The sequence below is a fragment of the Verruconis gallopava genome (genome assembly GCF_000836295.1).
Source record: "Verruconis gallopava strain CBS 43764 unplaced genomic scaffold supercont1.13, whole genome shotgun sequence".
In the NCBI taxonomy this organism is placed as follows: Eukaryota; Fungi; Ascomycota; class Dothideomycetes; order Venturiales; family Sympoventuriaceae; genus Verruconis; species Verruconis gallopava.
Genome location: NW_015622149.1, coordinates 418,983 through 441,735, shown reverse-complemented (window position 1 = coordinate 441,735; position 22,753 = coordinate 418,983). Strand labels below are relative to the sequence as shown.

The following is a 22,753-nucleotide window of genomic DNA, read 5'->3' as shown; positions in this document are numbered from 1 at the left end:
TCTATTCCACGAAACTCTAGATTGAGGGGAGAGGGGTCGAAGATAAGACTTATGTGCAGAGATACGGTTGTGACCACATTGGGAAGGCGAAGGAAGAAACGTTCAGGATGAAGCCGAGCACAAAGTAGGCTTCAGATCAGTCAGATGCGGCGCCACGAGAGCCCCGCATCTTATAGCATATCTGTATATTATCCAGTAAGATGCTTGAGGCTGCTCAAGTTCAGACTTTCTGCTCTCTTGATTTCTATCGTCACAATGCATTTAAGCAGCCAAGAAGTAACCATGGATTATCCTCAAGAAGCTGTTTCAAAGGAGAAGAAAGAAGCATATGACCTTGAGAAAAGCACGTTTTCTTAAGTCAACAATATGCCGTTCGCAGAACTGACAGTATCACAGCCCTTACACAGGCAACCGGCGGCGTCGAGGACGTCAACTTGGCCAGTCTCGGTCTCCGTGGAGAAGCTGTTCGAGATATCGGGCTCCTCGCCATCATAGCCGCTGGTTGGAACATTTGCGTTTCATGGGCTGGAATATCGGCCACCCTTGCTTTGTCAATCATGTCTGGCGGCTCGGTGACTCTCCTCTACGGCGTGATTGTCATCTTTGTCACCGTGGGATGCAGTGCGCTCAGCCTGGCGGAAATGTCAAGTGTTTGGCCCACTGCAGGCGGACAGTACCATTGGACCAACATACTTGCTCCCAAAGCCTGGAGTCGAAGTCTGGTACGTCTCACATAGAGTGGTGGAATTCTTCGTCTCAATCCATGAGTTGGGCTGACAAAGTCCAGAGCTACTGGTGCGGGTCGGCAAACCTCTTCGGCTGGATTGCTACATCGGCCGGCGTCGCCATAATCCCTCCGCAGCTCATTGCAGCGATAGTGATCTCGTATGACCCATCATACGTCGTTGAGCGATGGCACATATTCCTCATGTTCCAAGCGCTCAACGTTTCTTTCACACTCTACAACATTTTTTTGTTGAAGCGTGCCGCTTGGATCCATGATGTCGGCTGTGAGTCGCATGTTCTATCAAGTACTTGAATGGAATTAAACCTGATACTGTGCAGTTGTCATCGGACTCGTCGGGTTCTTTGTCATCTTCATCACCTGCCTTGTGCGATCTCCTACTAAGCAGTCGAGCGAGTTTGTCTGGGCAACATTCCAGAACAACTCCGGCTGGTCGTCAGACGGTGTCGTTTTCTTAACGGGCCTTGTGAATGCAAACTACATCTACTCCGGCGTGGACGGTGCAATTCATCTCGCTGAAGAGTGCAAGAACGCCGCTCGAGCGGTCCCACAGGCTTTGATGTCCACCATAATCATTGGCTTCGTGACCAGCTTTGCCTTTGTCGTCGGCATGGTCTACTCAATGCAAGACTTTGAGGCTGTTCTGAACACGCCCACTGGGTACGTCCGAAAACTTCCTTGTGTCCCAGAAAGGCCAAACATAGTTGCCACTTCACATTTCGCGCAATCATGACTTTTTCCTAGAAGAAAGGGCAGCGAAAGGTTCCGTTGGCTAAGAAAACTGACAGGGTTCCGATCTACGAGCTCTGGATTCAAGCGACCCGCTCGCGCGGCATCGCGACCTTTTTCCTCGTCATCCTCATCAGTTGCGGCTTCTTTGCTCTGATAGGGTGTCTTCAAACCGCCTCACGTCTCTGCTACTCCCTAGCGCGCGACAATGGCCTCGTCGGTGCCATATATCTTTGCAAGATCCATCCTCGCCTTGGTGTGCCCATGTGGGCGCTGCTCGCCAACTCAGCTGTCGTCTTTGCCATCGGCTGTGTCTATCTCGGCTCCACGACCGCTTTCAACGCCATGATTGGCACAGGACTGATCCTTCAGCAGCTCAGTTACGCATTCCCTGCCGCGTTGCTCATGTACCAACGCCGAGCGAGTAAGTATCTGCCAGCTGACCGCTTCTTTCGACTCGGTAACCTTTTTGGATGGACGGCAAATGCGGTGACGGTCGCGTTTGCATTCCTAGTGCTCGTATTCTTTTGTTTTCCAACAGTAATGCCAGTCACCGCTGGCAACATGAATTATGCAAGTGTTGTTCTAGGAGCTATGGCCATTTTCGCCACAGCGAATTGGATTGGATATGCGAGAGCAAGATATGAAGGACCGCGTCTACCTGATGAGCTAGTTGTCAGAGAATGACACGTTACAAAACTTTGCTGAACACAAAAAATGTTATGCGCCGTCCAATAGGAAGGAGGAGATTATACGAAAAGCCAAAATTTGGCGTGGCAAGGCAACTACCAATGTCACAAAGACACTATTCTTGAAAAGAAAGGATTTCAATCATGTTGCAAATTTTTAATTTTCCGGCTCTCTTAAGACCCCAATTCCTCCATACGCCTTCAGGCATGCCAGCCGCCCATACCTCGTACAACGTCTCCCTGCTTTTTACCTTGTTATGTTGCATTTGAAGTATTTACATTACTGCAAAAAAACAATAATATCGAATGAAATCGTCGACGATGTGCAATCCATCGTATCCTTTGATAGGAAATCCATCGGAGTTATATGATAGGTAGAAACTGGAATGCATCGTTAGCCGAGTTTGTCGAAAAGTCGAAGGCTGGATGCCATAAGAATACGGCAAGGACCTACATTCATGACAATAAGCGTCGGTACTTCAAAAACATCTCTCCGGCATGTCCAGCAATACATCACATCTACGGCTCCCTCTCGCTCGCCCAGTTTCGTAATGCCTGCCTCGCCCTTGATATGTGTTTGTCCGTCCTCATGCTTGATACTTTGGCTTCTCTTCCTTTTTTTCATGGCCGAATCGTCTTGCCCGTTCCCAGAATGCTGCTCAGGCATTTGGTCCGATTTAACTCTATACTTGAGCAGGCGTCCCCTTCGAAGAACTGATCCGCCGGCGGAGCTGAACGCCAACCTGGCGAAGTCCTCGTAGAATTGGACCACCGTATCCTGATCAAGGATCTCAGCCAGAAGCACAGGTAGCGTGTTATTGGTGTTCATTGCGGCCAGTGCGCTGTTTCCCGATTGTGTCGTGGTCGGCCGTTCTGCGGTGTCTCGCTCCGCACTCGATAGGCGAGTACGAGCGGCGGAACCAGGCGCCGTCGATGCACCAGAGGCGCCGCCAGAGTTTATATTAAGATTGGGTTCCTTGCCAAGAAGTACTGATTTTGACCAACCAGTCAGAATACTAAACTCTTTGCTGGCAGACACAATAGCTCCGTCTCGGCGAGCCATGATGGTAGGAGTTCCTGTGGCCTGCAGAAAGTCGTGAAATTCAAAAAGCTTCCTTTGAACGCTACGCTCCATAAAAATAAGGTCCTGCTCTGTAAGCCCTTGTGAGAATGTAATGAGAGAAGGGCGGATGGCAGCGACCGCTTTAGCAACACGGATTCGCTTCTCAGAGCTGAAGTTTCGTGTTATGTAGTTAAAGAGGCGATGGAATCCTGAAGTATAAGGGTATGGCTTATTCACTGTTTCGTATATGATGTCTGCGTCGTAAGGCCGCTTTCTAGTGGTCGTGGCTGGCGCAGTTGCCTGGTGGGTCTGGTTATATGTCTCACCTGACGTGGGCGGTTGCACGGGCTGTTGCTTTGAGGATGCTTGTCGTTGGATAATCGGAGATGAAGGCGCTTGTGATGTGTTCAAAAAAAGTGCCGGTGATTGTGGTTGCTCCACAGGCGCATCTGGCACCCCACTCGAAGCTGCTGGGCTTGCACTTGCCATGCTGGGTGGACCCGCACCTATGGCATACGCCTTTGGAAACTGCGTAAGACTATCGTGTCTATCAATACTCGATACGATTGGAGTGTTATTAGGTGTTGATAACAGCCCACTCGTGCTGCTGGCACGTGGGTGACTATTATTCCAGTCAGCATTGACGAATGCATCTTGGCTAAATGTCAAAGCCGGATCCGAGTAGTTTTGATTGAAACCTTGCATGTGCATGGAATTGATCATGTCTTGGTTGTCGCCATTTGCTCCCGAAGACATATGGTTGAGCATGCCAAATTCCAAAGCTCCATACTGGTTGCCAAAATTCAGGCTTGCAATGTCAAAGTTGAACAAAGCTGGATCGCTCGGGTCAAAATGCAGACCGTTGAACTGGGTCATGCCTTGGCTGGCTTGCGCCATTGTCGTGTTCATGTGTTGTTGCCCATGCTGGGTAAACTGCTGTGGAGACAAAGGGCTTTGCTGAGCGCCAAAGCTACCTGTAGTGGATAAAGGCGGCGGCATCTGCGTCTGATTCGAAGTCTGACCGTACACCTCCAATGTTGGTGTCTGCGGCTGTTGTTGAGTTGCGTAGTGACCTGTTTCATTCGATCCTGTCATTGGTACGCCTGAAGCATCATTGTTCGAAGAGGCGGTCTTGGTACCGTTGATGTACGGATGATATCCCCCCATCCCTGGCGGGTTCAGGAGCTCGGCCGGTGTGTCAGACAAGTACTTGGCCTTTTTGCGCACACCATCATGACACTGGTCCTGAAGACCCCGCTTGATGCACCGTTGGCATGGTCGCTCGTCACCTAAACAAAGAGGAAGAGGCACAGTCAGCGACCATGGGTCAACCAGTAGATTGGAATTTGGTGACAAGACGTAGCAAAGTCAAGGAAGACACAACTTACCACATGTGAGATGAGCTCTCTGGCAGGCGAAACAGGCTCGTCGAGCCTTCTTACGTCGCGGACGCGACGGGTCTTTTGGATTCAGCTTATTCACGCCTGAGGTGCCGTTGGTAGGGGTGTGCTGATCAGATGAACCCGAGTTGCTTTCGGTCCTGTCAACAGCAACAGCAGTGGAGGATTGCAAAGCCGAAACAGACTCGGCCATGACTTCAGACAACTCGTCCTGGTCACCAAAGTCCGGGTCAGGCGATGCAGCATCTTCCGCGTCCGAGGCAGCCATGATATGTATGAGCCTTTCCAGGGTGATCTGCGCCCTTGTTCGTTCTGAGGTAGTGCGAAAAAAAAGGGTGAACGTGTACGGCTGTTGGTCGCCTCTCGTTCCTGCGTATTGCACTTTTATTTTTCCACCTTCGTATTCTAACGAGCAGGCAAGTGCCCCCTCACTCTCCTCTTTTCGCTCTTGCTCTGGGCACAGAGATTATTTCTTATTCCACTCCAAACGGCAAAGCCTTGACTGACCGCCTACGCTGGCGCACGCTGAGACAGGCAGCCACTCGAAATGGTAACCGTGAACAATGGCACGCACACCAGTGAGGAGGCGTTCAGCTATCTACAGGCTTTCCTGGACGGACAAGGATCAGACAGCACAAGTGTTCCCAACAGTATGGTTTTGTCTGATCTTGGGCCGTCCCGCTCACGCAGAGGCACGCGTGGTACGAATTAGCTTTCTGACACGGTGTTGGTGGTCGTGGTTAGATGCAAGAGATGTGCGCTAAGGATTCCTAGAAACGCAGCGGGCGAGCACACGAGCGCATATACCAAGCTGCAGGTTGCCGTTGGCTGTGATTCCACTCGAGCCCGGCGGCGCGGGTCACGCAAGCACCCAAAGGTCGTGTAACGTAGAGCACCCCAAGGTGTGGATAGAGTCGACTGGAGCTGGCAACAGGCAGGCAGCTCATGCGCGAGGGCCTAGAGCTGCGGTGCCACCAGCGCCAAGCGGGACCGTCTTCAGAAATCGAAGATCAAAGAAAAGCGAAGCTTGCGTCGTCTGGCCGCGCGGTGACGGTGCGATATGTGGTGTACTCGCTGCTTCTGTGGGCGCGGACGTCCTGTTTGTCTCTCTACAGCGGCCGCGCAAGCTTGTCCGGCTCCTGATGTCGTCGTTCTCCCGCAAATGCAGACGCAGGCGCAGCCAGCCCGCTGTTGCCGCCGTCGTGCCTTCCGTGCGTGCGTCAACCCAGCAGTGGGCGCAACGGACAGCAAGAGCAGCCCGGTAACCAGAATCAGTCGCTGCAGGACAGGGAAGCCGCGAAGCGCAATCAAACAAGGCGTCACCGACGCAATAGCTCAATCAGCGGAAGTCGCAACAGTGGTCGTGGTGAGTGCTGGCCGCTCTTTCCCCTCTCGATAGTGGTTGGAATCTTTGTTATGCAGTGCGACGGTTGGCGTGCTCATCGTCATGGCCGACCTTGACACGACGCGCCCCGTACAATCCGTCCACTTGTCACTTCTCTCGCCGCGCCCTCTGAGCTTTCGGCTTCGCGCTCTCAACGCTCTTGGACTGCTGTCCTCTGTCTTGCCCGCCTCTTCTCGCCTTTCAAGCGTGTTGCCCTGCGCGGTTCGTCTTCTCTACTCGCTCTTTTGCGACCGCCCGGTCCTCCGATCCTCCTTCCGCACCCGCTGTTTGTCCGTACGATCGCGCGCGCCCCAGTGAGCGTGAGTGCGGTGGCAGGAGTTGCGGGATATCTGCTTCCGCACTTGACAGCGCCCGCCGTCGCTGGATTCTTTGCAACAGCACCCCGAGCAGCCTTTGCAAAAGCCCGTCTGCTTCTGACGAGGCAGAGCGTGCGACTGGCCTCGCTAGGTCAATCCGAACCACGGCGCTGAGACTGCAGGAAGAAAAGCGAGTGAATGGTGTCGTGTGCGAATTGTTCTGACTGGGCGCTGGGAAGCCCGAATTTTGCGGTCCCGCCTTGCCTTTTGTCCTAGCACCAGCGCCTTGCTCAGTTAGGCCGATGCGCTGGACCTGCAAATGCACGCGCGTTTATTAATTCCCTGGTCACTTATGGGCCTTCGCGAATTGTCTGGTGGAAAAATAACGAGCACAGCAGAAGCAACGTAATGAAAAGGTTAAAAAAACCTCCTTTGTTTCCTGAGCCACCGACCTTGCGCATTATTTGTCTGGCGCTCTCTGTGGGCTTGGGCTGGTTGGCTGGCTAACTCATACCTAATGGCTTCATGCGCGTCCGCCCCGCCAGGCCGAGCTTACCCTGGGACTTTGTCTGTCGGTGGTGGCCTCGGTCCGGGAGAAGAAACCCATCAACGCGGCTTTCGAAATCCCTGCAGGCTCACAAACTCCTCCGCTGCAGGTGATCGATTCGCTGTCCCCACAATGGGAGAGAGTCCAGCCCCAAACGCTCTTCCTGATGTCCATTTTCCCAGATCGTGTGGAAGAGGAACCAGTTGAATGCTAGGCACAGTGCTAGTGTTGGTCTTAGTGGATCAACTAAAACTAAGAAGTCATCAGGCCGCTCTGTCGGATTCTCTCCGCCTCTCCACAAAATTCTCGTCTCCAAGTGTGGAGTCCTCGTTTCACTTCGACATGCACACGGTTGTGCGATTCTTGCTAGCCGCAAGCGTGGTATAGAGAGGAGAGAGTGCTTTACGTCCGCATTCTCTCGCTGGAATAACCAAGGTCCAAATTCTTCTTTCACTTTTAGAGCATCCACATGTGCGTGCTACGTCATGCCAGCCCAGGAGCGTGCGAATCCGGCGGAAAGGAGACAACGGAGTATTTCCACTCTTTTCCTCGCAAAGCGCATTGAACACAAGCGGGCACACGCACGCACACACGCACGCACATAAGGAGAAGTGAAATTGACCCGGCATCGAGGTAACTCTTGCACTGCGTAAAGTGGTTTCTATGAAAGCGAGGCGGTGTAACCTGGGCGCCAAATATGGTTTCACCCAACTTGGGCCGCACTTGCGGTATCTATATTTGGGTTTGTGTAATTGTTTGCTAAATGACATCCTTGGAATTGGATGAGAGTCTCCATGTGGTATGTCCTTATTGCGCACGAGGTAAGAAGCGGTCCTTCCCCTGATGGCTCTCATGTGAATGAACATTCCTTCCGCGACTCGGTTCCCGGCTCGGCAGCTCTTAGATATCAATCAAGATGCACCACACGTGACTTCACTTTCTATCTCATGTACAGCGCAAGTACAATATTCCGAGTACATTCCAACATTTCGTCAATGCTTGGTAACAGCCAATTCTGCTTGAGTGCAGAAAAAAAAGACTCAAAATGAACACAATGCAAAACCGCTCCCACTGACTTGAATCTGATGCAGCAAGGCGCAATATGATACAACACCAGAAGCACATTCAGAGCGCAGTGATCGCAAACCGACTGTGACGTCTGAGTCTTTTCCCATACTTGAAGAACAAGTATGGGAATCTAATGTGATACCAACGTTAGCCATCAAAATATATCTGCTGGCATGCAAGCATCTTTCGGGTATTTAAGAGACGGGTAAGGGCAAGCAGTTAAAGATGGGACAAAAATAAGGAAATCGAAACTTACGGTGCAAGCGCTAACGCTAAGAATGCCAAAAGACTAGTGGCCCACTGGTAGCCAAGTTCTACATGCCATTTGGTTAGCAACAGAGCATTTTTGTCTCGAAGTGCATATCGACGTCTAGAGGTAGCTGGTCTGGAATAACTTACTATTGTACATCTGCACACCGAAGAGGGGGAATGCAGCCGCGAAATAGCTTCGTGCGAAAGAGTTTGCGGCCAATGCCGACGCGGCGTACACAGGGTAGCAGTCCACCAGGAATGTAAAGGCACCGCTGTACACAAATATGACCCTATGAGGTATGTTAGCAGCTATCTTCCTGTTTACAATGCCTTACTTACCCCATTCCAAATATACCTGAGAAAACTATCGGTACTGGAAAACTGCGTCAGCTTTGATACGACCGTGATTCCCCGATTTGCCACGTACCTATCCAGTGCACCTAAAATGAGCAGAAGTTAACCATTGCCCATAGTAATATGTGCTACGTTCTACTTACAGAGGGATAAGTAGTCCACGCGAAGCCTTCTGTTGTGTTAGTGATCGCAACAATCTTTTTTTTTTGTCACCGTTATCGCGAAGATAACACCCAGGGTGCATCTTCTTCGAAGGACGACCAAGAAAGGGGGCAAAGATGAACAAAGTGCTTACCAAACAAAGCAGCCGGGACAACCCATGCGCCCACAATTGTGGATGGCAGTCTGAACTCCGGCTCCGAGTTGTTCTCGACTCCCGTCTCTTGGGAGTAGTTGCGCACTAGCCTGGCATAATTTCTCTTCCAAAACACATCCGTCGCGATCCCAGTCATCATTCCTATGAATAGTCCCAAAAAGCACAGCCCCAGCTGCCAGAGTTGAAAGCCGTGGTTGTGCTGGAATACGAGTGGAAACGCTCCGAAGAACAAGTACAGGATTCCCAACAGAAGCGCACTTAGAAGGCAAATCAGAAAGCACATTGGTTCCAAGAACAACAGCTGGAAGGGACGGTAGCAGCTTGTCGCCACGGTCATGGCAATGCTGCGGTCAAGCATCTCGATTGGTGCGCGATACCGTGGCTCACCTGTGGAAGCGCGGAGTTTGATTGCCTTGCGCCGAAGCAGCACGGGATGGTAAGTCTCAGGCACCAAGGTCAGAATTAGTAGCCACTGTATGCCAGCCCAGATGATCAGCACGTAGAAGGACCAACGCCAGTTGGCATACTGATTAATGAAGCCACCTAGTAATGGGCCAACTTCTGGTCTGCGCCGTCGAATTAGCTTGAGAAGTCTCATTTAAATCGATAATCGAAGAACGAAGAGCTTCATTGGCTGGTTTTCTTGTCATGCAGGAGTGAGACGGGTGATTCAATATGTGCACATTTTCGTGCGGACTGGTGGGTGACGTTTAGGAGCCGTTTCATTCTCGACTCTTTGGAGAGTCTGAGACGAAAATTCAAGCAACTGGACGTAGCAATTTCTTTTCCCAATGAGTCCACGATATCTTCACCCTTGAAAGATCCGCGATAATGTGTTGTGCGCTAGACGGCAGAACATCCATCCTTCCAACTAGGAACGCACAGATCTGCGCTTTGCCAAGCAAGACGGGAAGCTGCATTGCATACTCCATACTTCGCACCCAGCCAAAAACTGATTGCATTCTGACTGCAGATGCCACATCCATAAGATGGGAAAGTCCATATTCTTTTTCGGGAGAAGACCCAGTCTAGAGGACAAGATCAAGACGATCGGCAGCGGTGAATTCTGAAATAAACAAACTTACCCGATGAAAGGAGATGCTGTGTAGACCATCATAGGCAGACTCAATTCGTTTTTTGCGAACAGATCACCGACAGTTCCGCCCGCAACTGACAGGAATGCACTACCGGCCAAACCGTCGAAGAATCGAGCGATGAGCATGGTCTCAATGTTCTTCGCCACAGCGCTGGGGATCAGCCAGATGACGTAAAGGAGGTATGACCATATGAAAATGGGCCTGCGTCCGTAAAACTGAGATCAAGAAGTCAGCTGCGTCAATAGTAAGGGGTGTTTCGTAATGGAGATGTAGTGCTCTTCTTAGAGCTAAAAGCCCTCTCCACACTCGTCAAGCTAGCTATCCCTTGCTCATACAGGATGGAAGATCAACCTTCTGACGACTCGACGAACACTGGGAAAGCCGGGATATACTATGCGATAAGAAACCAAATACAACCATACCTCACTAAGCGGACCTAAAAACTATTCGTCTAGATTAGCGTCTCGGTATTCAGTGGCATCTCGTCACGCTACTTACCATCGGGCCTGTACCCAGACCGGCGACGAATAACGATAGACCAAGAGTTGCAACCAGTCGTGACACATGGAATTCCTTGGTTAGCTGCCCGTACGTGAGCGTGTACAAAGCCGACGCGCACGTTCTGCATTCAGTTCAGCGTCCTGCAACTACGAGGTGAGTCCTGATTCACATACACACAAAGCGCCGATCCGGCCATGATGAGAACCACAATCCATTTTCGGAATTTACTTCGTGACCTAGGATTCATGGGGTCGTTGTCACCATCCCACTTCACCTCGAATTGTTTGTCGTCCCCGCTCACGTCTGCAATCTGGATCTCTTCGCTGTCTCTGCGACAGCTGTAGCCGTCTTCACCTCCATGCGATCTTTGGGACCGAGCAGATTGCCGGGTCTGAGCCTTTGATAACAAAGGATGGTCGCGAGTCTGAATGGGTTCAAAGCTTGGAGTAGCACAGGACTGATCAACGACTCCAGCTTCACCTTTTTCTACGTCTTTCTCGGACACTACCGCCATTGTATCCTCTTCGTTTCCCTCTGCTTGTCTACTTAGGAGTCTAGAATGCGTGAATTAATCTTTCCGCGAAAGCCTGTATGAGTCTAGCTGATGAGATAAATAGCCGGCAGGCAATGACAACATTGAGGATATTCTTATTTGTCTTGTTTCATCTTCTAGGGTCAAAAAGATCTAAATAAATTAAAACATCTGTAAAAAGAAGAACTGAAATAGATGACCCTGTCGAATATTCTATGCAAATTTTCTGAAGTCATCGACCGACCCAGCTTTTTGGCCATGCCTGACTAGGCCAGATGCTGCGTTCCGATAGCGCGACGGCGGGGTTAGGACGGCAATAATACAACATCCGCATTCTTCACCAAATGAGTGGTTCGTCAAAAGATCCTCTAGACCCTAGATTGCCATGCTGAGCGTTTTGCATTCATTTGTTCTCTTTCGTGGCTTACAATCGTAACGCAGGACCGTCTTACAAATCTCCATCAATACATATTCGGCGACATCGGAGATATCTCGGCAACTCGGCACGGTGCATTACGCAACTTCCACGTACGGGTGCGTATCGTTGAGTGAATTCAATAAGCGTGGGCTTTCAGGACGAAATTTATCGTAAATAAGAATAAGCCTCGTGAATGCCAATTCTCTTCGAACCGATATGTTGCCTTTCTGGCATTATATCGTCATCGATAGGTAGGGTAGAGTCAGCATCCTTGCACCTGTGATGGGAATCTCAGTACAGGTGCGGAAATCGTCCGACCGCCTCATGCCCCTGGCTTTGGCCAATGAACATGCCTGTCAATGATGAGAGATAACCGCAGCTTCGTATCGGTTTGTTATCACTTTGGATCAACTCTTCATACTTTCAGAAGTTTGGTTTTATCGTGCTTGAAGATCTGAACACTAGGCAGTCATGGCTAAAGACTGGAAAACCGTCGCTGAGGAAAAGCGTGAGAGCATACTCAAAGCCATACCTGCTGAATGGAAGCTTCAGTCTATTCCGACTGTGGAGCAGGTGAAAGACGTGACGGGCGGTTACATCGAGCAGTTTCTGTCGCCGAAGGAAGTGGAAATCACAAACACTGATGCCGTAGGGATAGTTGGGAAAGCTAAATCAGGCACCTGGAGCGCGGTCGAGATCACGAAAGCGTTCTGCCATCGAGCGGCGCTTGCGCATCAGCTGACAAATTGCCTCCATGAGATCTTCTTTGATGCCGCAATCAAGGACGCGGAAGCACTCGATGCCATGTACGCTCAGGGAAAGACATTGGGTCCTCTTCACGGACTCTGTGTCAGTCTAAAGGATCAATTTCACGTTAAGGATGTCGAAACCTCCATGGGATATGTTGGGTGGATAGGGACTTTCGAAGGAAGGCCCAACGATTCAAGGTATAAGACGTACGAGAGCGTCATGGTCCAGGAGCTTCGGTCGCTAGGCGCGATACTGTACGTGAAGACTGCTGTCCCGCACACATTGATGTGCGGTGAGACGGTTAACAACATCATCGGATACACCATGAATCCTAAGAACCGCTTTCTTTCGGCCGGGGGCAGTTCAGGCGGAGAAGGTGCTCTGATCGGTGCTCGTGGTAGCCCCGTTGGACTAGGTACGGATATTGGAGGCAGCATCCGAATTCCTGCCGGTTTTAATGGGCTGTATGGTTTGAGACCATCGACTGGACGACTGCCATACGAGGGAATGGCGAACAGTATGGATGGTCAGAATTCCGTTCTCTCCGTAGTCGGACCGCTTGGTACTTCTGTCGGCGGCTTAAAGCTCATAGTAGAATCTATACTCTCCACAAAACCATGGCTCCAGGATCCGCTAGTACATGAGATACCGTGGCGTCCAGAGCAATTGAAGCTGGAGGAAAAGTTATGTTTCGGCGTTTTTTATGAAGATGGCATTGTTGGCATCACGCCACCCGTCAGAAGAGCCATCGACACCACCGTGGCCGCTCTGAAGAAGGCAGGCCATGAGGTTATCGCCTGGACACCACCTTCTCACAAAGATATTATCGACTGCATATTCAAAACCTGGTTCTACGACGGTGGGCTTGATCTCATCGAGGCATTTAGGCTCAGTGGAGAACCCATGGCGGAGCAGTTGGCGGCTGCATTTTCCAGTGAGCCAAGGGAACAGTTCACCGGCAGCATGATTGCTGCAAATAACGTTCGGCATCGCCAGTTGAAGAAGAGTCACATGGACTACTGGAATTCTACGGTGATGCAGACAAGCACCGGTCGTCCAGTTGATGCAGTTATCTCGCCTCTCGCCCCATTTCCAGCGGCACGTCCAAAGATGTATGCTTACTACGGCTATTCCCTCTGGGTAAATCTGCTTGATTATACAAGTGTGGTTTTTCCTGTTTTGAACGTGGACAAAACCGTTGATGTACGAGACGAATCATATACCCCAAAAAATGAAGAGGACAGGATATGCTTCGAAAGCTGTGAGTTTCTCATTAGTAAAGCAACAATAGCTTGATGAATTGACCAAGCCAATTAGATGACCCGGAGATTTACGACGGCGCCCATACGAGTTTGCAAGTTGTAGGTAGACGCTTGCAAGAAGAGAAGATGTTGGCTGTGGCAGAGCTGGTGGCACAAGCACTCAAGGCTTAAGCCGCAGTCAAATCCATTGAGGAATAGATGACATGAAGGACGCACGTGAACAAAATAACGAAAACGATGAACGGGGCCAAGTTCAAGATGAGGGCATGATACAGTCGTCTGACCGAGATTCATATGACCTAGACATTGCGTGATCGCATCTTTGCACAACCCAATGCGTTTCTGTTCAAGCGTGGGTTGGCCAGCTTTTCAGTCACTCTTTTAAAACATCATACTGCATTATCACGAATCGAATTAGTGCACCTCTCTTCAGATGAAAATGATCGCCATGACTGAAAGCGAACGGGGAAGATGGCCGTATGTAGTTACATTTCTTTCGTTCCAACGATACATGAAGACGCGACGAGACTTTCTGCATCAAGATTCTGCTTCGTCTTTGCTGTTTGGAACTTGATCCTTCAGAGATGAAAACGACGAATGCTTCAATTATCGGCATTACCTTTGTCAAACCAAATATCTGGCCTTCCTCGCCACTATCAAACATCGATTTGATATCTCTCTATGAGATACCTGAAAGATTTTCCTTGCTTGTAGCTTTGGATCTGTAGGATTCGAATGAGCACTTAGAAAAAAAGAAGAAGAGGCTCGCATCGTAGTCAAAGAGCACGCTTTACACTACAGAAGAGATAAGCTGCATAAGTGGGTAGCTCAAACATCCATTTGAAGCGAATCAAGATCACGTGACTGTTCAGGCCAGAGTTGAACGAGATCGGTTTACGGGGTCAGAAACAGAAGTAACATTATGGTGTAATCCTTTATTGCATAGTGTGTCTATGAAACAGCGAAATCATGATCAAGACTACTGTGACGGTGGTTTCGATCGAAGCGGAGACGGACTCATTTACTGAGTCAACGCAGGAGGCGCTATCTCGAATGTGTGACACTCGGTGTTTGTTCGACCAGCTCAATGGCGCGACGTACAATAGCACGGTCGTTCTCGTATGTCAGCGTGTTCAAAGCTTCGTCGTAGTCAAAAGCAGTGACCTTGTAGTTTGCTTCACCGTCATTGCCACGTGGGTTGTCGTCGTCCACGGCAGCAATGTACCAGAATATCAATTTCACGCCTTCTCCGGCGGGAAGAGTGCGCAAGGTGTACATGAATGGCTCAACGATACCGTCATAGACTCGAGCCTCGTCTTTCGCATTGGCACTCAGTCCGGGCGCTGGCGCACGCGTTGCCATCCGCACTGGAAGCAGGCGACATCGCAGGCCAGTCTCTTCTTGCACCTCACGAAGAGCGGCGTCTTTGCGGCTTTCTCCGCAGTCTCGTCGGCCTTTGGCCAGAAGCCATTCATTTTTGGCGATATAATGGACGAGGTATACCTGTCGCTTCGACAGGTCGAATGGAACCGCGCCACACGATTCGACGAATTCTTCAGCTGGGTATTGCTGCGTTGGATACTTTGCGTATTTCACACTGGACATGATTCGACAGCCGAAGTGCAATAGAAATACGGTGGCAGGGCCAGACCTGGCTCGGCTAGTGGAGAGTGAAAGAAGGAACTGACGATCGAGCGTCGGAAATTATTCTCTGACGTTCGTGATTAGGAGAGATGAGATTTGAATGGCCTGGGCACCACTTGGTCAAACTCGATCTGGGCTGAGCGACAAAGGGCTACCGTCCGCCGAGGGGCAGACAATTCGACCCTGCTCAGGCGGTATCGTGATGATATAAACCACAATTTGTTGTGCAGAAACACAAGCTAAGAGGCACAGATGATATGCAGTCTGTTCTCCTTCCCGCCGCGCTATGCTGTGCCGTGCGGTTAAAGACACGTCGTCATCACCCCGGAAAGAAACTGTTTGTGGCTCAAGATCATTGGCGCACAAAGTCTGTGTGGTTGGTGGAGGCGCTCTCTTCTGCAAGCCCAGTCTTCCGTGTCGAGCCATTTTTGTCTGCTCGCCTCGTCGTTTTAAGACTAAGACGCGCATGGACTGGTCCCCGCAAATTACATGGCCACACCATCGAAGGAAATCATCACGTCGAATTGCCGTGGGCTCGCTGCAATCTTGTAAAACACAGGCTCTGTGGCGAACGTCAAGTATGAAAATCACCTTACCACGTGGGAATTTGACAGGACGGACCCGCCGTGGACCGCTAAACTACATAAATCGGCATCAGATCGGCGTCATAGTCAATAAAACTTGCGTGACGCCTCGTCTAAGCTCGTCCGCGGTGGCTGTCATGGCTGCAGAACTCCCGACCTCAAGGTCCTCTTTCGCTCGCCAACAAGCCCAGGAACGTGCATTCCTAAATGTGGCTGTCGATTTCAGACTTACCCTAAGCTGAGATATCTTGTGTTATCCCTGGCGTTTCCTTCACGACTTCGTTCATATCCTTGTATATCGCCCTCGTGCAATCTTCGTCGACTATCATGCTCTAGTCCAGCAAAGATGGATGAGCCGTCCATCGCGAGTGCGATCGACTCGCTTTTCAAGGACACTTACACCACTTTGGAGCAACTCCAGGAGCATTCGGACTACCTTGAGCCCTTCTCCGACTCGATCGTGGCATGCCACTGGGCCATTACCAATCTAGAGACGATTCACAAGTCTTACGCCCAGTACCCGTACTCTACACTGGCCCAAGATGCGTTCTCCCTACGGAACAACCTAGAGAGATTCATTGCCTCATGTCACGCCCTAACTCGCTTCATGAGTTTCCTTGATATGTCCACAGACGCTGGCTGCTTCATTGGCGGCAGCAAGGCAACTTCGAAACGTAAACAAGTCCGTGAATTACAGGAAGAGTTCTGGGACCATCAGCGAATTCTTTCTTTGGCGCTGGCTAACGCAGTATAGTAAGTTTGCTGCAACTATGTTTTGTCGCTACTTCTACTCAACATGACCCCAATGCTGCTTCTCATACGGTTGTGTATTTTGACACGGGCTAATCTTGACAACCCTCAATAGCATGACCACCCTTGATATGCAAAAAGAGAATGCCATTCCAGATCCCGAGCTTGACATGATCCTACGTCTATCACAGAAACGTCACACTGTATACGAGAAAGCCGATAAACCGGGCCATGATAATAAAAGCCAGAAGCCATTGGAGAATCACGTCGAGAAGCTCGAATTTGAGACTGTTCTTCGCAAGTATTTTGAGCATGTGGCAAGACGAGCGAAGCGCGAGGAGCATGCTCGACGACGGCAGTCGGCCCCAATTCTTTCGCAAGATACGTCGGTCATTTGTTATCGAGGTTCGTCGCCGAAAGACCAAGCGAATGACTGGCGCCGTAACGGCAGTCGTCGATATAGCGCCTCAAACGGTCGCATGCTTCTCACGTACGGTGGAAGCATGGAAGGGAGTACATACAACGAAATCTATACTCGGCCTCCGCGACGTAACAGTACTGCATCTCGAGCATCCTCGCATGACGGCAGAAGTCGAACCAATTCCATTAGCAGTGTCCAATCTGTTCAAAACCCAGGACCTATGCCACAGGCTTCGCCTGTGCTCTCAACGCTAAACTCGAGAGAACAAAGCTTTAATCTTCCGAATCGTCACTCATCTCCGCCAATTCCGTTATCCACGGAAGACGCGATTGGTCGTGCGTGGCAAGATATCGTGAATGCAACGCAAACGATGTCTATTCTAGAGGCACGTGCCTACACGGAGGGTCGCCTCGCGGGCTTCGACGCCAACACTATCGCGGACATCAGGAGAGCAATAGGACTCCCAAGTGCTGGAAGTCCTACACTTAGCACTAATGGCACGAGCAAGAGCATGACAGATTTGCCCTCTCTATCACCTCCATGGGAAGCGACGTCTGTATCGGCATCTAACGAATCGAGGTCGCGTTCTCAAGGACCGAATCCTCAACTTTCGACCTCTCATAGCATGCCAAGCATCAACACGGTTTCCAATCGTTCGGACAGTCCTCCATACGCTTCTCCTCCGACCCGTGCCATGAGCGAACCCGTGAGAGCGAAGGGTATCAAGAAGGGAAACCTGCATCGTCCGGTGTCGAACAAGCGAATTTCAGGTATTCGAACTGAGCATGCCAGGCAACTGAGCACGATCGTCGAGCGTCCAACTACATCACGATCGAGAAACGAATCAATTAAATCTCGGAAATCGATATTTAGCACGAAGAAAGAACAACCGCCGCCGCTGCCCGAAAAGCCAGACATGGCGGCGATTGGTCGCAAGCGCTCTGGAGGTAGTGGATTTTCGTCGGACGGCAGCACGCTTCGTGCAATCACGCCAGAGGAGAAGCGAATCATCGAGCTAGATGAAGTACCAGAAGAAATTGGCCCTCTGCCGCGCATTCAGAACCAAAAGCGTGCTACGAACAGCACAATCTCCTCCAAGCCTTTGCCATTAACCCCAGGGGATTTGGTTCAGCCTGGATCGGCTGCCACGCCGTCATCCTCCATGAAGTCACGAATATCACGTCTGCTCAGCCCTCTATCTAAACGCAGCAATGCGTCATTGCCTTCCGCTATAAGTACCCCAACGCTCTCGTCAACCCAACCAGGGATGAGAAGTCATGATACGCTCAGTCAGATGAGCAAAGCCAGCCTCGAATGCCTGCGAAAAGGCGGCATGAATGGTAGTCGAAGCACGCTTCTCGTAGCATACCAGGAAGGACCTGACCAACCTTTCCAAATCTGGCTGAATGCTCTGCCATACATAGAAGGCAGAGCCGGCGCAAAGGTTTAATATGTAAACGATTGGATATTGAGCATAAAACACTGTCTTTTAAAGCAAACAAGCCCTCAGCAAAGCTGTCCACAGCCTTGCTCATGACGTCACGAATTCTTATCTGGACGCATACACCAAGCATATTTGATTTACTTGACATAAGGGTTTACGTGGAGGGAGATACAGGACTCACATTTTGGATACCCCGGCCAGTACACAACAAAATTTCTTGGGATGGAAATCATTTTTCTCATACGGACCCGCGATCATCCTTGTATCGACACACTTTCATTATCATTTTCGTTTTCCCTTGGCTACGAGCACGTTTGATGACTGAGCATACTTGTATCATAGTTGACCTTGCATAACTTGGATGAATCATAGTAACTGCTGGCTTTGCCAAATCTACTTCTGGCACAATCTGTTTTGGTGCACTGCATGGAGCGTTTCTGCGAATTGGAAAGTCTTTATGTATAAAATGCAAATGGAAATGTAGGTATATACCATGAACGTTGAGGTGAACAAGTGCAATCCCCAAAAGCTATTCTTAGATATGCTATCGAAAAGAGGCATGTCAAAGATTCGTACGAAAACTCCCACTTGATCTGATGCAATGCAAAAACGTGGCTTCGAGACGCTTCCCAATTTCGATCTATTCAATACATACAGTACGTGGTTCGTCAGACAGGGGATGCTCTCTTCAAGCTTTTGTAATTGGTCTGAACCGAATGAAGGACCGGTAAATGCAACAAGAACATTTCGTCGGCCGACCCCAAGGGTCTCACAGCGGTCAGAGCACTCGGCTTCCAGCTCTTTCAAGATAACTTTGTGAGGATACGGAAGGTTAGGGATGAGGGACAAAGTTACCGCAAGTATATGCTCACGGGTTGAATGTAATCTTCCTCCATGCTGTCATGCTTTCCCTCGTCAGGTTCGGTGCGAACCTCATCATTCCAAACGCCGCTCTAATGGTAACTTGTGGATGCCCAAATCCGTGGTGAATAAGCTCAAACTCTATGAAACCTCACGCCTTCAAAGCTCGGCGATCCTTGCGGTTGGCTGACTGCGGGTGGCGGCTTCGGATGCGTGATAGATGGTATGGGAGATATCGGCGAAGACGAAAATCGTAGTCTAGAGGGCCTTCGTGGATGAGATAGCGTTCGTGGTCGACGAGGACGAGCCTCATTGACACCGGTTTGTGGTGCCCGGCAGCAGTCCCTCATGACTTGGTCAACACGCTCCTGGAACGTGCTTCCCATGCTTACTTGACTTAGTCTTTCCAGCTCTGCGGGTATACTTCGGTTGGTGTGGATTTGACGCATCTGACTTCCCGCAGAAGACGGTATTTTATGACCAATGTTCTTGGGAAGCCTGGCTTTGTACATAGAGTCGTGCTCCCTGTTCATTTCCAGCTCGATGTTGCTATCATCATTGTCAGCGCTGCCCGTCTTCCCGCCATCTCTTTGCTCCTTTCCTCCATAGTACCGCGCTTTGCTCCACGTGGTGGGTAAACGATAGCCACGCGGCTGGCCTGATTCGTCGCTCATAGGTGCATAATAATAGTTGCTGGCACTGCTCATTCTTCTGCTCGGATCTTCACTCTCGTGGTGTAAGGCCGGTGAATAGAGATCAGCTGCACTTGAACGATCGAGCTTCCATTTTCCACTTTGGTTATCTAGCAGGAGAGAAGTGCTAGAGTAGTGCAGAGTTTCTGCCAGGGCGTCCTGGTTCTGTAGCAGCTCCTCTTCTCCGTAGGGACGAAGCGTTGTGGCTGTTTCAAAATTGCGCTCTGCATACGGGAGTGGTTTATTTGCGAGCTGGCCCACACTCTTTGTTAAGTCGATATATGAGCCACGTGGAAGCCCATCTGGCGTGTAAAATATCTTGTTGATACGGACAAAGATGAAAACATACACCACTATGAGCTCTGTAACCAGCTGCAGGGGATAGAATACGGCTTTCGAATAGTACCATGGCATAGGCTCTGAAAGCGGAACTGGAGCGAAGTATGCAATAGTCGTGGCGTAGGCCGTTCGAATTGTTAGTAATGACGAAGAAACTAACAGCACTGCTACCTTGACGCGAAAACGTCCAACACCAAACTTCTCCGTTCTCACCCGCTTGGGAATAATGACACCAATGAAGAGCATCAAGAGAGGCACAACAGCGATTGCGGTGTTGAAGGTTGCACCGTAAAGCTGAATGATACGGAGCTTCTGTTGGATTGTATCGTCGCGAGTCATTGAGGCTTGAATGCCCGAGTAGATAAGCAAGACTAATGTCAATATTATCAAAGCAATGGTGACCCTTCCCAGAATCGAGAGGGAGCGATGCCATCCGAATCGTGGGTGTTGGGCTCTTGTAATTCGATGAACGAACACCAGATTGATAATGTAAAGGATTGGGATTCCAGCGTTTAGGAAAATGTTGCTCACAAGGGCAAGGCTAGCATTAGCAGGTAGAACGCCCCACGCTATACGAGTAGAGAATGTGATGAGCCTCACGAAGCAGAAGCCTGATCCTCATCAGTTCTCAAAAGCACTCAAGAGGTGTTTTTTTGAAACGACACACCAAATGCCATGGCAGACATGACGAACTTCTGTCCTTTGAATTTGTTCTTGAGGAATACAACCTTGTGGATGATGGCGGCGGCCAGATATGCGAGCAAGAACAGTGAACATACGATTACATCCGGGACTATGGTAGGAGTTGCTCCATAAAGCCACACAGCAGGTAAGTACGGCGGCCCTACCTGCTGGTCAAGAATTCCCTGGCAGGTTGTTAGGATATCAAACAATTGAGGTGTGTCTTCGTTGTACTAACGGCTGCCGTTTGGCCTTGTCTTTGGCTTGCCATTGTTTTTGGCACTCGTCAAAAGCCAGATGGACCAGCAGGTGAAAATGGTGCATAGAATGAAAGGCATGAAAGAGCACAAGACTAGGACAAAAATCTGTACAGAAGAGGAATGAAGAAACCGACATTATGTTCATTCTACTCAGGCCGGAGTTCTGGGGCCGATGAACAGGCTTGAGATAGACGTCGCACCGAGCCGCCAGCCCTGCTCAGCAAGCTTGAATCTCCATGTATCGGCGCACCCTTTGGGTTATCACAGGTGACGAACTGTGGCACGTGTGCTAATAATATCTCACGCTCTTGTACATCATTGAGACGTTCTGGGCGCAGGAAGCTTATTCCAAAAGGTCATTCTCAGCTACCATCCGGTTTGCTCTTGTGGAATTCTGGATCCATAGCAATCCGATGACCTCGTTGGGCGCGAACGGAGATACGAAAATGTCAAATTGACAGGCAGCGATTACTCCAGTATGTAGAGAATATGACAGGAAGTGCAAGATGTAAATTCTGCGTCTGTCCTCAAAGTCCGTTGCGAAGCCGACCACGGCAACGGGGCTAACCCAGCTGAGCAGGTAATCGAGCCCGTGACAAGTTCGATATTCGATCACAAGTCGGCCAAGAAGCTTGGGTGCACACCAAACTCGGTCTCGGATTATCGCTTCGTGAGGCGTCCTGAACAGCGTTGTGAGATTTACTTTTGGGCAATGCTGGGGTCCCGCGCAACTCCACGTCGACAACTGCCGTGCGCAGTTGGGGACAAGGCGAAGGAGAGCCGCTGCAAAAAGGATAATCATCCCATGGTAACACAAAGTTTGGGCTTTACGAAACTCTATTGAGGATAGACACGCCAGTGGCCTTTCGCAGGTCCCCGTCAGCTAAAGGATATCCTGAGCTTTCGGCCACACGTTCGGGCTTTCGGCGCCGAAGCTGGCTTAAACGATTATCAACATGATATCACACTCGTAGCGCCAGCTTCCACGTTCCTTTGCTGTGAAGTGGCAGTGATTCCAGAACATATTATATTATCAGTCACCAGTAGGCTGGTCAGACAGACTGATGGTTCAGGTCATTGCAAGCAGCGAGCGTGCGCATTTTCAGACTGCTTTTCAATCACGACATGCGATAGTTCTACATCAGCCATGGTGACTTTAGTGGCAACCGCCATGTAGGAATACAATATCTCGGTCGTTCATTTGTTTTGCGAATTTCACTACGATTTCATCACGCCGAACTGAAGAGCTAGGAGCTAATCGTAGCTATTTCCATTGTGGCACGCCAATTGAGCATTCCTACAGTCTGGCATGGGTTTTGGTAAACAAAGATGCGCCGAGCCTTCAGGCTGCATAACGAAAATAGATTCCTTGGCCTCACATCGACCGCCAAGTTTTAGAATGGACTGTATAACGTCAGCCCCGCTCGTAAAAGCCGCTTTGCACTTTGTCTGAATCTGCGTGTGAAGTCGTGGCATGTCTTGATTCAAAAAAGCCGCGGAGCTCTTTCAAAGACGAAAGGAGCCGTGTAAGGCTTTGTGCTGAGTGATGGAGCGAGGAGATGATTGCTAGCGCATGATTGATTACCGCTTGCTAAAATGGCTTTTCCAAGATCGTGGTAAGGGAACAGCTGGATTAAAGTTAAAAGCTACAGC

At 50.1% G+C, this 22,753-nt stretch overlaps 7 protein-coding genes across 7 annotated transcripts; 3 read left to right on the top strand and 4 right to left on the bottom strand.

The window, feature by feature from the left end:
- Nucleotides 1–282: 282 nt before the first annotated feature.
- PV09_04635 (uncharacterized protein) lies at nt 283–2,293 on the top strand (the record flags this gene model as incomplete). Its single annotated transcript, XM_016358012.1, has 5 exons — nt 283–347; nt 389–722; nt 788–1,010; nt 1,066–1,405; nt 1,534–2,293. The coding sequence occupies 5 exons, from the start codon at nt 283–285 to the stop codon at nt 2,159–2,161; spliced, it is 1,590 nt and encodes a 529-aa protein (XP_016214214.1). The 3' UTR covers nt 2,162–2,293.
- PV09_04634 (uncharacterized protein) lies at nt 2,054–6,588 on the bottom strand. Its single transcript, XM_016358011.1, has 3 exons — nt 4,615–6,588; nt 2,618–4,515; nt 2,054–2,544 (listed from the first exon to the last, which is right to left on the bottom strand). Exons 1-3 carry the CDS (start codon nt 4,892–4,894, stop codon nt 2,527–2,529), a joined length of 2,196 nt encoding a protein of 731 aa, XP_016214213.1. The 5' UTR covers nt 4,895–6,588; the 3' UTR covers nt 2,054–2,526.
- Nucleotides 6,589–7,492: 904 nt separating this feature from the next.
- On the bottom strand, nt 7,493–11,563 carry PV09_04633 (uncharacterized protein). Its single transcript, XM_016358010.1, has 12 exons — nt 11,423–11,563; nt 10,636–11,369; nt 10,460–10,583; nt 10,384–10,404; nt 9,950–10,176; nt 8,844–9,430; nt 8,692–8,717; nt 8,622–8,634; nt 8,534–8,567; nt 8,342–8,484; nt 8,199–8,256; nt 7,493–8,072 (listed from the first exon to the last, which is right to left on the bottom strand). The coding sequence occupies exons 2-12, from the start codon at nt 10,974–10,976 to the stop codon at nt 8,000–8,002; spliced, it is 1,647 nt and encodes a 548-aa protein (XP_016214212.1). The 5' UTR covers nt 10,977–11,369; nt 11,423–11,563; the 3' UTR covers nt 7,493–7,999.
- A 40-nt stretch (nt 11,564–11,603) lies between these two features.
- PV09_04632 (uncharacterized protein) lies at nt 11,604–14,088 on the top strand. Its single transcript, XM_016358009.1, has 2 exons — nt 11,604–13,423; nt 13,480–14,088. The coding sequence occupies exons 1-2, from the start codon at nt 11,884–11,886 to the stop codon at nt 13,593–13,595; spliced, it is 1,656 nt and encodes a 551-aa protein (XP_016214211.1). The 5' UTR covers nt 11,604–11,883; the 3' UTR covers nt 13,596–14,088.
- A 260-nt stretch (nt 14,089–14,348) lies between these two features.
- On the bottom strand, nt 14,349–15,319 carry PV09_04631 (uncharacterized protein). The gene has a single exon (XM_016358008.1). It carries the CDS (start codon nt 15,027–15,029, stop codon nt 14,469–14,471), a length of 561 nt encoding a protein of 186 aa, XP_016214210.1. The 5' UTR covers nt 15,030–15,319; the 3' UTR covers nt 14,349–14,468.
- Nucleotides 15,320–15,765: 446 nt separating this feature from the next.
- Nucleotides 15,766–18,773, top strand: PV09_04630 (uncharacterized protein). The gene is made up of 2 exons (XM_016358007.1): nt 15,766–16,405; nt 16,518–18,773. Exons 1-2 carry the CDS (start codon nt 15,999–16,001, stop codon nt 18,271–18,273), a joined length of 2,163 nt encoding a protein of 720 aa, XP_016214209.1. The 5' UTR covers nt 15,766–15,998; the 3' UTR covers nt 18,274–18,773.
- Nucleotides 18,774–19,262: 489 nt separating this feature from the next.
- Nucleotides 19,263–21,111, bottom strand: PV09_04629 (uncharacterized protein; the record flags this gene model as incomplete). Its single annotated transcript, XM_016358006.1, has 3 exons — nt 19,263–20,770; nt 20,827–21,025; nt 21,079–21,111. The coding sequence occupies 3 exons, from the start codon at nt 21,109–21,111 to the stop codon at nt 19,263–19,265; spliced, it is 1,740 nt and encodes a 579-aa protein (XP_016214208.1).
- Nucleotides 21,112–22,753: the final 1,642 nt, after the last annotated feature.